Source organism: Psammomys obesus, unplaced genomic scaffold (assembly GCF_907164565.1).
Source record: "Psammomys obesus unplaced genomic scaffold, mPsaObe1.curated_primary_1811, whole genome shotgun sequence".
NCBI classification, from domain to species: Eukaryota; Metazoa; Chordata; class Mammalia; order Rodentia; family Muridae; genus Psammomys; species Psammomys obesus.
The window spans coordinates 32,247,692-32,261,551 of record NW_026596046.1 but is presented as its reverse complement, the minus strand read 5'-3'; the positions used below and the strand labels follow the sequence as shown (position 1 = coordinate 32,261,551).

Sequence of the window (13,860 nt, the reverse complement as noted above, 5' to 3'; positions counted from 1 at the left end):
CTTGGACTACACTGGCTCAAAACTGAGGAATCATTTTCTCCCCCAAGGGATATATAAGGAAGAGAATAATGTTATGACAATTTGCCATTGTCATAACATTTTACGGAGGCAGGCCCTATCATTTCTGCCATTGAGGAGCACAGCCTGGTGGGGACATATGCACACTGGCAGCTGCAGGAGCTCTGGGTGATTGAGCTCAAACAACTGGGCACAACAGAGTGGCATGAAAGCAGCAGAAGAAACTAACCTCTTGCTGAACTTTCAATCAAGCCTTGAAGCAAAAGCAAAGGGCCACTTGGTACAGAATAAAAAGTAATAAAGAGGGGGCTGGAGAGATGGCTCTGAGGTTAAGAGCACTGGCTGTTCTTCCAAAGGTCCTGAGTTCAATTCCCAGTAACCACATGGTGGCTCACAACCATCTATAATGAGATCTGATGCCCTATTCTGGTGTGCAGGTGTTCATACAAGCAGGGTACTGTATACATAATAAATACATCTTTGAAAAAAAAAGTAATAAAAAAAGCACTTTTTCTGTAAAATAGACACTTACAAAGGTCCACAGATGTATGAAACACGGCATGATAAAGAAAGAACGAAGGGAGAAAGAGGTGACACTATATATAGATATGAATGCTCTGAATATCTCTAAGTTGAAAAAAAAAAAGCAAAACAAACAAATTCTGTTAAGCTATCAAGCTTATTCTACCTATATTTACCACCAAAGAAAAAGAATGGAAATGGCTATAGAGATGGTTAGTAGTTAAAGCCCTTGCTACTCATTCAGAGGACCCACATTCAGTCCCTAGCACCCAGGTCACATGGCTCACAAACATGTTTAACTCTGGCTCCAGTGATCTGACGTCTTTTTCTGGCCTTCACAGGCATACAAACACATGGAATACATACACAGACAAACACACAAATAAAAATACATCTTTAATGAAGAAAGAAGGTGAGGGAAGGGAGGGAGGAGGGAGGAAAGGAAAGAATACAGAGCCAGAAAGTCCCAGAATAAGCCACAGATGCAGGAGCTCTGAAAAGCTAGCAAAGCTTTCTGACTCTTAGCTCATCCAAAAAGTTCAGAACCAATTACATACAAAAAGGAAGAATAAAGTATCAAAGCCAATTCTCAGTCCAAGTTGTTACACAGGAGCTGCTGGGAATGTAGCTCAGCTTATACACTCCTTGCCTAGCATGCTCAAGTCCCTAGGTTCAAACCCCAGCCCTGCATAAACCAGGAAGTGGAGGCAGGTTTAGAAGCTAAAAGTCAACTTCAGCTACCTAGGGCACCTGGACTATATGAGACCTTGCCTGTTGGAGGATATTTGATCACACTGTGAACCCTGAGATTGTGTACTGGGAAACCCTGTTTCTACTTGTGGTGTGGCTCAGGCGTAGCACACAGCTTTAAACCAAGAACTGTTTATTGCAAACAGGTGGCTGTGGTGGTGTGGCTCAGCCCTAGCACACACCTTTAATCTAATAACCTTAGTTAATTACACAGAACTAAAATTAACACTAGGTCAAGAGGCAGAGAAAGCAACAAGTTGACAGGAAAGTGAACCTGGAAAAAAACAATAGTGGGAGGAAGTGTGGATGGATGGATAGAGAAATGCACAGGAAGTAGAAAGAAGGGACCTCCAGTTTGAGGCGGTTTTCCACAGCACGGGAGAAGGGGATTTTTCCTTCTGGGACACTGGCTGAGTAGGAAGGTCAGCTGGGTGCTTTCTTTGCCTCTCTGAGCTGGCAGGCTTTCACCTTAGCATCTGGCTCCTGAGTCTTTATTGGTAAAATTGAACATTTGGGATTTTGTTTAGAAACACTTGTCTTGTTTATTTGTTTTCATTCGTTGTGCCATTGTTTCTGGTTGTGGTGCTGTTCTTGTGTCCCTGTCCTGCCTGTGTCTGGTCCCTGAAGCCCTATTCCTTCCAACTCTCCACATCCTACTCCCCAACCTCCACTCCCCCTCCCAGCTTCCCACTCTCCCCCCAACACACACACCAAGACAAGAGTTTCTCTGTGTAGCTCTGGCTGTCCTGGAACTTTTTGGGTAGACCAGGCTAGCCTCAGAGATCAGTCTGCCTCTGCCTCCTGAGTATTGAGATTAAAGGCATATGCCATGCCCATCCCCAATCACCCTGGCTGAGACCTTGTCTTTTTTACTTATTTATTTATTTTAATAAATTACACTTTATTTACTTTGTATCCTAGCTGTAGCTCCTTCCCTCGTCCTCTCCCAATCCCACTTTCCCTCCCTCATCTCTTTCCATGCCCCTCCCCTAGTCTACTGGTAGGGGAAGTCCTCTGACCCTAGTTTATCAGGTCTCATCAGGACTGGCTGCATTGTCTTCCTCTGTGGCCTGGTAAGGCTGCTCCCTCCTCAGGGGAAGGTGATCAAAGAGCCTGCCACTGAGTTCATGTCAAAGACAGCTATGAGTCTCGGCATCTGCTTTGATATCTTGTTGGGTAGTCTTTCAACTACCTCTTGGTAGGCTCCTGTCCTACTCCCTGTTTTCTCCTTCTTCTGATGTCCATCCTGTTTGCCTTTCTGAATGAGGATTGGTCATCTTACCCAGGGTCCTCCTTCTTGCTTAGCTTCTTTAGGTGTACAGATTTTAGTATAATTATCCTACATTATATGTCTAATATCCACTTATAAGTGAGTATATACCATGTGTGTCTTTCTGCCTCTGATACCTCACTCAGGATGATCTTTTCTAGATCCCACCATCTGCCTGCAAATTTCATGATTTCCTTGTTTTTAATTGCTGAGTAGTATTCCATTGTGTAAATGTACCACAATTTCTGTATCCATTCCTCAGTTGAGGGACATCTGGGTTGTTTCCAGATTCTGGCTATTACAAATAAAACTGCTATAAATGTGGTTGAGCAAATGTCCTTGTTGTAGACTTGAGCATCTTTTGGATATATGCCTGGGAGTGGTATAGCTGGATCTTGAGGAAGCACTATTCTTAATTGTCTGAGAAAGCACCAGATTGATTTCCAAAGTGGTTGTCTTAAAAAAAATAAAATAAAATAAAAAGCTGGACCTGTTAAGGACACATCTTGCTCTTGCAGAGAACCCAGATTCAATTCCCAGCACCCACAAGGTGGCTCACAATGAGTTGTAATTCCAGTTCTAGAGGATCTGATGCCCTCTTCTGGCCCCTGTGTGCACTGCACATGTGGTACACTGACACATGCAGACAGAACGCCCGTACACATAACATAAAGAACAAAGAAACTGCACTTTTGTAAGAAAAAGCTGGCATAGATAGAAAGCTAATTTACCTATGAACAAACATGCCAACAAAAGAGAGGCCAGACTGGGAAAGACACTAGGTAACTGCAAGCTTAAAGCTTGGTTTCAGGAAACGGAGAAAATGCTAAAGAGAATGAAAGGATACTGATTTGCCAGTGTAGTTCTCTGTGTGATGATCACAGATACACTGTTCTGGCTCTCCAGTCAGACTATGTTCCCCCAAGAGGCACGGGCTCTGATATATATATAGGACTTTGTAACCAAAGACTTCCCACCATACATGGTACACAGGTATCACCCAAGTATTAAATATATAGAATATATATATGTATATATATACACACACTTTAAATCCCCCTGTTGAATGAATGAATGAGAAGCTTAATCCTTTTCCATCAGGCATGTTGATGCACGCCTTTAATCCCCACACTTGTGAGGCAGAAGGAGGCTGATTCCTGCATGTTCAAGATCAGCCTGGTCTACACAGTCAGACCCTATCTCAAAAATAAATAAATAAGACTCATTTTCTTAAATGGCACCACCTATTGAACAGAATCTGCATGTTAATAAAATCCCTAAGTGAGCTGGGTCTGTAACAGCTTGGTGGTAGAGCACATGCCTCAGCATGCATGAGGCCCTAGGTTCAATCCCCACTATTCACAAAAAAATAAATAAATTAAGTATTCCTCAAGATACATATTTTGTATGTACCTGTACATACGAAAGTTTGAGAAGCAGAAGGAAGACCCACCTCTTCTACAGAGATACAATGGAGCACATTGACAGTTCTTTTTTGGTCGTTTATTATGTATATGAGTGCTCTGTTTTCATGCACACCAGAAGAGGGAATCAAGATTCCATAACAAATGGGTTATGAGCCACCACAGGGTTGTTGGGAGTTGAACTCAGGATCTCGGGAAGAGCAGCCAGTGCTCTTAACCGCTGAGCCATCCATCTCTCCAGCCTGCCCACCGTCAGTTCTGGCAGGGGCTCAGCCCACCTATGTTTAAAATACTCCGGGGGGATGACGGTATTGAGGCGCTGTGACTCTCGCCTGCTTTGTCTGGGCTTCGAGCTCTACGGACCCCTTTACCAGCCCCTTGCGGCTCTGCACACAGGCCAGCTTGTCTCTGGAAAGTCAGGAGAACACGAGTCAGGAGGGGTTCTGCCACCAGCTGAGTACGGAGGACTGCAAACCTGACCCGACCCGGCACAGCCGAGCTGTGAGGCATCCAAACAAGATAACTGACAGTGTTTAAAATTATGCAACACTTTGTTTCCCCGAGCTGGTTTGTTTTGTCTCGCGTGGGCTGAGAGCGACTCAGAGGTAGGGCGCTTGCTTAGCGTGCTTAAGACCGTGAAGCCTATCCTCAGAAGTAAAGCAGACAGACAGACAAAAAGTCAGGAGTACACAGGGCAGCGGCCTCGACCGAACACGCCCCCTGATGTGCAGCCTGGGACCCTAGACCTGAGCCGCCTGCACGCAAGCTTAGGCGCGCATCTGGAGAACTGGAGGGCAGCGTGGGTGCCGCGCCGGCCGCTCCAAGCCTTTCCCACCAGAGCTTACCTGCACCACTTTAGTGAACTCCTCGTACACCCGCTTTTTAAGGTGCGCCGCCATGTCTGTGTCGGCTTCCGTACCGGCCGCCCGAGCGCACGGACTCCGCCGCAATCCCACAAGGCCCTGGGGCTCCGCTGCTCAGGCATGCTGTGAGCCGATTGGCTGCCTCTGCGGCGGCGGCGGCGGCGGAAGTTGAGAGCGCGCCCAGAAGGCGGGGCCTCTGGGAGGCGGAGCCAAAACCCGGAACAGCGCGCTGCACGCTCCGCCGACGTTCCCAGCCTCGCTCAAAGTTCCCTGCTAGAATCTTAGGGTGAGTGTTGCCTTAGTGCCAACTCTCCCCTGAAGTTCCTTTTCCTTCGCTCCAGTAATTTAAAAGTTACCCATTTCAATCCCAGCGCCCAGAGAGGCAGAAGTAGGCGGATCTCTGTGAGTTCGAAGCCAGCCTGGACTACAAAGCGAGCCCAGGATACCCAAGGCTACACAGAGAAAACCTGTCTCTAACCTCCGCTCTCCCCTCCCCCCCCAAAAAAGTCCCATCAATAAGAAATAAAGAAGAAAACGGAGAGAGAGGGGAAAATCTTCCTGTTGAATCAATGAAAGGTTTAAGATAATTTTTCTGAATGGTGCTACTCTGCGAGTCTGAAGATTTTAGAATGCTGGTGATCCACTCGTGGGCCAAGCCTCTGTCAACTCTCAGTGTGCCCCACATATCTCTATAGAGAAGAGACTAATACTTCCTCTGATGGCTGTGGAACAGTGATAAGAATCTTGAGACTAAGGATGAAGTCACATCGAGATATTGAAAAGCAAAAGTTTTGTTTTTATGGCCGGGCCAGGCTTACAGCCCCCCTTAGTGGGAGGATGAGGTGGGGTCTAAGCTGCAGCAGAGGAATTCTCACATAGATCCTTTCTGACTTTTGCAATCAAGCAAAGCTTAACAAAAGCAGAACTTTTGTAATTGGCGGTTGGCATAAACACATTGTTACAAGTTTTTAATATCATTGTGGTCAGCTAGTTTTGGAAAACTTCGTTTTTTTTTCAAGTCAAGTTGACCTGGTTCTCAGAAGGTCTTTTTGGTCTGTTGGTTTGAAAAACAGTCTGGACAATAGGAACATAAATCTCATTTTACCAAAGAAATTTAAGTACAAATAAAGTACTTAACTTAAATTTAAGTACAAAATTTAAGTACAAGTAAAGACTCTTGAAACAAGCCTGGAAGCTGAACAAGGGGGAGAATGGAGGCCCTGTTACTATTTAACCCAGATTAAAATTTACTGAAGACAGTGTTACTGTTAGGATTTGGGAGTCTCGGTAATAATAAGCTAAAACATATGAAATGCCATATTCAGTAGGTCTCTGACAGGTTTGAAGGCTAGCATATTTGAGTTAAGGCATCTTTGTCGTTATTTGTTCTAAACTACACCTTGCAAACATAAAATGGAATGTTATGATCTATGACTATGCCACATTCTCCACATAAGTGTTTGAGGTCCATGTCTGTCTCAAGTAAATCTAAATAGACAAGCTTTGCTTGTTTCTCGTTTCTTTCTGTTTAACTTTGAAAACATATACATGAGGCTAAATAAAGTTTAATTTTGTAATTAATCACATTGGTTCTTAGTGTGACTTTAAGCATATTTCTGGACACGTTAAGGGAATTGATCATTTTTAATGACTGTTAACTTGCATTTTATTGTTTGTTTGCTTGTTTGTTTGTTTGGAGAAGGTTTCTCTGTGTATCCTTAGATGTCCTGGACTCACTTTGTAGACCAGGCTAGCCTTGAACTCACAGAGATCCACCCTGCCTCTACCGCCCCAAGTGCTGGGATTACAGTCATGCACCGCCATGCCCAGCTAACTTGCATTTCTTAATCATTAAAGACTAGGACTTTGGGTTTTTATCCCTGTTAAATTGGAGCCTTAAAAATCATAAACATAGTCCATAAAGAGGCCTGGAACTTTTTTGATCTTTTTATAGTATATTATTATAGAGCAAAATAGTTTCCTATATGATTTAGTTTATAAAAAGTCTATAGCTTATAAAAATCTTAAGTCATATTATAGATTAGTAACATTAGTAAAAATCAAGGATAAACATATGTTTAAGGTAGTCATTTTTAACCTTTTGAGAGTGAAGGTAGAGCATAATAACCAAGTTCTAACATTCTAAACAATTGGCTGTCTCTAGAATTAATATATCCCCAATTAAACCTATCTTTGGACTCATGTCACATAGTTTAAGATTATCTAAGCACAAGCTTTTAACTACTAACCTCAAGTTATGCATCTTAACCATATCCTGTTTTTGACCCTGGACCTTAAAACATGCCAGGGTCTAAGAAAGGGTAAACAATAATCTGTTTTCAGAGTTAGCAATATAGTGGAACATTATAAGGCAATTTTAAAATTACATTTGAGATTTTATTATACCAAATCTGTTGGCCAGAAAGCCTAGGGGTAAACCCTGAGCACAGGTAGCTGACAGGAGAAACAGCATTCATTTATGCAACCAAGAACTAGCAAAGACATAAGTAGTTAGACATACATTTTAAATTAGCTTGTTAATATAAATAAACCTTTATAAAGTTCACCATTATATAAAGAACATTTGGACCAGGGTTGAATCACATATACAATATGCTGCAAAAATAAAACTTTGAATTTCTGTAAAAATACATGCCAATTTAAAATGCGATTTGTTGCTTTCATAGTATGAAAGGAGATAAAATAATAAACAGAGTTCATTAGGTCTAAGAGGCTTTCTAATTGTTGCTCTCTGCCATGTGGTCCTCCTTGAAAGACTCTGGGTAGAGCCTCTTTAGACGGAGAGACCCCGCTTCCCAGGAATCAGCGAGACCAGCCTTCGGATGCAAGCCACAAGAGGTTTATTTCGATACACGGGTACCCGGGGCGACAAAGCCTTTCGGAAGACCTGCGCGCCTCTCGGTTGGGGTAACGGGTTTTTATAGGGCTCGGGAGCAAGAAGCACGGTTACAGAAGCGAGAAGCATAGTTACGGGGATCTGATTGGGGAATTTGAACAAAGCCATAGTTAGGTTACGTATTTGAAGCAGGGAAGGCGGGAAAGCAGATGTGAGCTAAGTCACGTAGCCGGTTCAGAGAAGGCGGGAAAGACTGCCGGTTCTTATCTTGGGTGTCCCAATTGTTTCAGGCGCCCAACCGCAGATACCCTGTTGTTGGACACCTGTCCTGCCCTGCCTCTGACCCTGCACTGCTTGTAAAATAGTGTTGCCAGCATTATGCTAGGGCTTTTTATTTTTTCATTCCCCCATTTCTCTTCTAGCCTAGAATGGAATCCTTCATTCTATGGGTCTAGTGAGAGTAAATCTCCATCTCTAGCTGTTTGAGTTGATGGTACTGTTGGGTTAGCACTAACGTCTGTATGACAGAGAGCCGGTCCTTTATAAACTGAACTAGCCGATTTAGGATACAAGGCCCAACTAGTAGAATCAGGAGAATTATGATTAGGGGACCCATAATGGAGGAGATCAGGGTGGTAATCCAAGGGGACCGACTAAATCATCTCTCGTACCAGTTCTGTCCTGACTCAAAGAATTGCTGTCTCTGTCTGAGTCTTTCTCTGAGTTTAGCCATGTTATCCCTTACCAATCTAGTATGGTCAGCATAAAAGCAACATTCTTCCTTTAAAGCTGCACATAGTCCTCCTTCTTGTAAGAAGAGGATATCTAGCCCCCTTCTATTCTGCAAGACTACTTCTGAAAGGGAGGTCAAGGATTTTTCCAGAGCACTGACTGATTCTTCTAACGCTTGCAAGTCGGTATGCATGGCCTGTTGTAGTTGTTGGAACTGAGTAAGTTTCTACCAGGGCAGCAGAACCAGTCCCTATTCCTGCTGCGATACCCCCGACTGTGAGTCCCCCTAGTATTAAGGCCAAAGTTAGAGATACAGGCTCCCTAGAGTACCGGGTGATCCCCTCAAAATGTTTGTGGATGTATTTAGGTTCATGGTAGACAACTTTAGGCCAGAGTTCAATGAGGACACAAAAGTCAGAGTTCTGGTTGAGAATTAATGCAAATACGCAGGGCGCTAAGCCGGAGCTGCAAGCCCAATAGGTCCCATTGGGGCCCGTTAGGTAATAGGAGCCCGGGTGGATCCTGGAGGTTGAGTTGCAAATTTTTTGGTGGGTTTTGGGGACTGACCCGATACAGGTTCCCCGGCCAGACACTTCAGATAGAGTTAGCCTATGTTGGGAGGTCGAAGTACAATATGTTGGGGGTGTGGTGTAGTTTACAAAGTTCCCCGTTATTGCAACCCCTTCGTAGTAAGGGGGAGTTGGGACCAGGCATAGCCAGCATTCTTGGGTTTTGTTAGGATCAGTATAATTAAGCGTCTGGAAGGCTCCCTGTATTAGACCAAACAGTCTATCACCTGTACTTGATCGGAGAAATTGTGGTGTGGGAATGCCTAGACTGGCTGGGCCCGGAGTTTTGTTAGGGGGCATGGTTGTAGGCGGAATGGGTAATTTTTTAGGTTGGGAGGAGGAGACTCTCAGGTTTGGTAACACCGAGTTAGGCCCGACAGGCACCTTGGGTTTATCAAGAGTCAGCTGGAGGCGCATTATTCCTCCTACGCGGCCTGTTTTCCAGAGGCGCAACCCGAATTCTTTTCCACGCAACCATCCCTCTTTATACTTTTTGCCCTTATCGGTAACGGTAAGGATGAGCTGATTACAGGGTTTGGGTACAGGACGGGGGTCATCAACATTGAGTGCATACCCACATCTATTATACTTGGGGTCCCTGGTGAGCTGAAGGAGTCCGATTGAGGTTGGTAGCCAGCTGGTGGCGAAATCCTCACATCCCCACGCGGCGCAATATAAGTCGTCCCTAGTTCCACAATTCTGCAGTCGCCAGGGGCTACTCCCCGGGGAAGGGCACATGTAGAAATGTGTTTTTTGGTCGTCTACGATGCGCCTGGCGTAGGACCCGGGTGGCATGGCCTGAGCTAGATCAAAACTTAGTTCAGGGAACCAAGTGTACGGGGGAGCTATTTTGGAAGTTTTGTTAAGAAGGACACCAAATCCATCTAGCAGGACCCAAGTCGAATTTACAGGGATGTGGGGACTGGAGTGTGACAGAGTGAACAGGAAGAGAAAGAATATCAAACCCGGGTGAGTCTTATCTTTAGTGGATTTTGGGTGCGACGGAGTTTCCATGAGGAGGCTGGAGTCTGATCTTGTTCTGCGTCGTGATGGGCCGCCTTGACATGGGAGGAGTGCACCCACGCTGTGATACCGTCGACCTTGCGCGCCGTCGGGGTTGTTAGCAACACAGTATAGGGTCCTTTCCAGCGGGGTTCCAAGTTTTTGGTTTGATGTTGACGGACCCAAACTGTGTCTCCAATCTGGAACGGATGTGGCACCACCGGTCGGTTCAGTTGTTCCTGGTATGCAGCGGCGATGGGTTCCCAGACTTCTTTCTGGACAATCTGCAGTGCCTGCAAATGGGCTTTTAGAGAGGGGCTATCAGCAAATGAAGCTATACAGGGATCAAAGAAGTTAACGATCGGTGGTGGGGCTCCATACAGGATCTCGAAAGGAGTGAGTCCATGGGGGCCCGGGGTGTTCCGGGCCCGATATAGGGCCAGTGGGAGGAGGACCACCCAGTCTCTAGAGCCAGTTGCCAGCGTTAATTTAGATAAGGTCTCCTTGATAGTTCTATTCATTCGTTCTACCTGCCCTGAGCTCTGGGGACGGTATGCACAAGGTAATTTCCAATTGATCCCCAATAGTTTGGCCACTAACTGACTTACCTGGGAGACGAAGGCAGGGCCATTGTCAGAGCCCAACGCCTGGGGCATGCCATACCTGGGGAAGATTTCTTCCAGAAGCTTTTTGGCGACTACTTTGGCAGTTTCATGTTTGGTGGGGTAGGCTTCTACCCATCCCGAGAAGGTGTCCACAAATACCAGCAAGAACCGATATCCATAGAGTCCAGGTTTTACCTCTGTGAAGTCAATCTCCCAGTGGGTGCCGGGGCGATGTCCCCGGATCCTGGTCCCTGGGCCTACCCTATGGCGTCCTGCATTTACTTGGGCGCATGCTGTGCACTCTTTAGCCACTTGCTGTAGAATTTTATCCCTCCCCAGCAAATAGTGGGAGCTTTCCTCCCTTTCTAGGAGGGTTTTCATTTTTCTGGAGCTAAGGTGAGTCAGTCTGTGGAGGTATTTAATCAGGTTACGAGTCTGTTGCAGGGGCCACACAGGTTTTTCTTTGAAAGTCCAGAGTCTTAGCGTGGGATTGTAAGTGGCCCCCATTTCTTTTAGGAGGTCCCGATCTTCCTCACTATAGTGGAAGGGGGGTTCCTGAATGGAGGGGACCTCTGCCTCGGCCGGTTCTATAGCCAGGAGCTGGGAGGTATCTGAGCTTTCTTGTCTCGCCGCTTCTCGGGCAGTTGCGTCCGCCAAGCAGTTGTCCCTGGCTTCTCGGCTGTCTCCCTTTTGGTGGCCGGGGCAATGGATGATACTCAGTTTTGAGGGTAAAAACAAAGCTTTAAGCAGGGCCAATATTTCAGCTTTATTTTTGATCTGTTTTCCTTCCGAGGTAAGCAACCCTCTTCTCCGATATATTTCCCCATGGATGTGAGCAGTGGCAAAGGCATAGTGGCTATCGGTATAAACATTGAGCTTCTTACCTTCTGCCATCCAGAGGGCCTGAGTTAGGGCGACGAGCTCAGCCCGCTGTGCCGAAGTGCCAGGTGGTAGGGCCTTAGCCCAAATTACCTCAGTCTCGGTGGTGACCGCGGCCCCCGCTTTCCGCTCTCCGTTGTCCAGAAAGCTGCTCCCGTCGGTGTACCAGGTGAAGTCGGCGTCGGGGAGGGGCTGGTCGGTCAGGTCGGGTCGGGTGCCATGTACCTCTGCAAGTATCTGGAGGCAGTCATGAGTTTCTGGACCCTCCAGTAGGGGAAGCAGTGATGCCGGATTGAGAGCTACTATAGGGCCAAAGTATACTCGATCAGTGTCCAGTAGTAGGGCCTGGTAGTGGGTCATGCGGGCATTGGAAAGCCATCGGCCCGGAGGTTGTTTGACCAGGGCTTCCACTGCATGAGGAGCCAAAATTGTTATTGGCTGTCCCATAGTCAGCTTGCCAGAGTCTTTAATTAAGAGGGCAATTGCTGCCACCATCCTCAGACAGGGTGGCCATCCCGAGGCTACCGGGTCAAGTTTCTTGGACAGGTAGGCTATCGGACGCCTCCATGGTCCCAGTTTTTGAGCCAGGACTCCTTTAGCATATCCCTGTTTTTCGTCTACAAACAGCTCAAAGGGCTTGTTTAAGTCCGGAAGCCCCAACGCGGGGGAGGTTAGCAGGGCCTCTTTTATGGCTGCATAGGCTCTCTGCTGCTCATCTCCCCACGTAAAGAGAGTCCCTTGCTTGGTGAGTGGGTAAAGTGGCGCAGCCATTTCTGCGAACCCTGGAATTCAGAGGCGACAGAACCCCGCCGTACCCAGGAACTCTCTTAGTTGTTTCGGGCTTTTGGGCACCGGAATTTTTAGGATTGTCTGTTTTCGCGCCCCTGTCAACCATCTTTGTCCATCTCTGATTTGGTAACCCAGGTATGTAACCCGCCTCTGGCATAATTGGGCCTTTTTGGCTGAGGCCCGGTATCCTAGAGTTCCTAAAGTCCTCAAGAGGGCCTTTGTTCCCTCCTGACATTTTTCCTCAGTTTCCGCAGCCAGGAGGAGGTCATCAACATATTGGAGCAAGATTAAAGCAGGGTAGTGAATTCTAAAATCGGCCAGGTCCCGGTGCAACGCCTCGTCAAATAGGGTGGGGCTGTTTTTGAACCCCTGTGGGAGTCTAGTCCAAGTGAGCTGACCCGATACTCCCAATTCTGGGTCCTTCCACTCGAAGGCAAAGATAGGCTGACTCTGAGGGTGGAGCCTCAAGCAAAAGAATGCATCCTTAAGGTCTAATACCGAATACCAGGTGTACGTCGGAGGAAGCCCAGTCAACAAATTGTACGGGTTAGGAACTGTAGGGTGTATATCCTCTACCCTTTTATTGACTTCTCTCAAGTCCTGCACTGGGCGGTAGTCTCTTGTCCCTGGCTTTTTGACCGGAAGGAGAGGCGTATTCCAGGGGGATTGACAAGGCACCAGGATGCCCTGATTTAAAAGCCTCCGAATGTGGGGCCTAATTCCTTGGTAAGCTTCATGCGACATCGGGTATTGCTTAATGGAAACAGGAGTTGCCGATGCCTTTAGAGTGATTACCAGGGGCGGTTGGTGGGTTGCGAGACCCACTCCCCCTGTTTCCGCCCAGGTTAAAGGGAATTTTTTTAACCAATCAGTTATTTTTTGTGGCCGAGGCCTTTCAGGTTCGTGAAGCCGGTATTCGTCCTCCAGATCTATGGTTAACACATGTAAAGGCTGTCCCTGAGGCCCAGTAATGTGGGCCTTAGTCCCTTCAAAGTGGATTTGTGCCCTAAGTTTCATTAATAGATCTCTCCCCAACAGAGGATAAGGGCAATCAGGAACGTGTAAAAAAGAGTGAGTCACCTTACCGGTGGCGAGTTGTACTCTTCTTTCAGTTGTCCAACGGTATCTTTTCCCTCCGGTGGCTCCTTGAACCCACGCCGATTTGTCAGTCAGGGGTCCCGGTGTGGTAGTGAGCACCGAATGTTGGGCTCCGGTGTCCACCAGGAAGGTGACGGGTTGCCCCCCCACATTAAGGGTTATCCTGGGTTCAGGGGGAGGCTCCTGACCCCGACTCCCCTAATCCTCCAGGTTTAGCAGGGTGGCCTGGGGCTTAGGCTTCCGTGGCCCTTTTGGTCTCTTTGGGCAGTCTCGAACCCAGTGCCCTTTTCCCTTGCAGTAGGCGCATTGATCTCTTTCTATCCGAGGACCCCTCCAGTCTCCCAGGTCCTGTCTATTCTGCCTCTGCCCTGTCACTACAGTGGCTAGCAATTTGCTAAATTCCCTATTTCTCTTGTGGTCTCTAACGTTTTTTTTTCCTCTGTCTCTCTTTTTAACCTTTCGTCTCTCTCTTCTTGAGTCTC

General features: G+C 46.7%; 3 protein-coding genes across 3 annotated transcripts in view; all 3 read right to left on the bottom strand.

The window, feature by feature from the left end:
- The window catches only part of Ints4 (integrator complex subunit 4), a 76,571-nt gene extending 71,637 nt beyond the window's left edge, over positions 1-4,934 (bottom strand). The window contains exon 1 of the mRNA XM_055623302.1: positions 4,830-4,934. Within this exon, the coding sequence (XP_055479277.1) occupies positions 4,830-4,883 (54 nt within the window). The 5' untranslated portion in view covers positions 4,884-4,934. The remainder of the gene's footprint in view (positions 1-4,829) is intronic.
- A 784-nt stretch (positions 4,935-5,718) lies between these two features.
- On the bottom strand, positions 5,719-10,638 carry LOC129688440 (MLV-related proviral Env polyprotein-like). The gene is given in 5 exon segments (XM_055623262.1): positions 5,719-5,748; positions 8,177-8,656; positions 8,658-9,927; positions 10,089-10,325; positions 10,616-10,638. Coding segments are annotated over 5 exon segments (2,040 nt in total).
- LOC129688624 (uncharacterized) overlaps positions 10,254-13,860 on the bottom strand; it is a 5,027-nt gene continuing 1,420 nt past the window's right edge. Inside the window, 3 exon segments of the mRNA XM_055623566.1 lie at positions 10,254-10,311; positions 10,616-10,693; positions 10,696-13,850. Coding sequence (XP_055479541.1) covers positions 10,641-10,693; positions 10,696-13,850 — 3,208 coding nt within the window. The 3' untranslated portion in view covers positions 10,254-10,311; positions 10,616-10,640.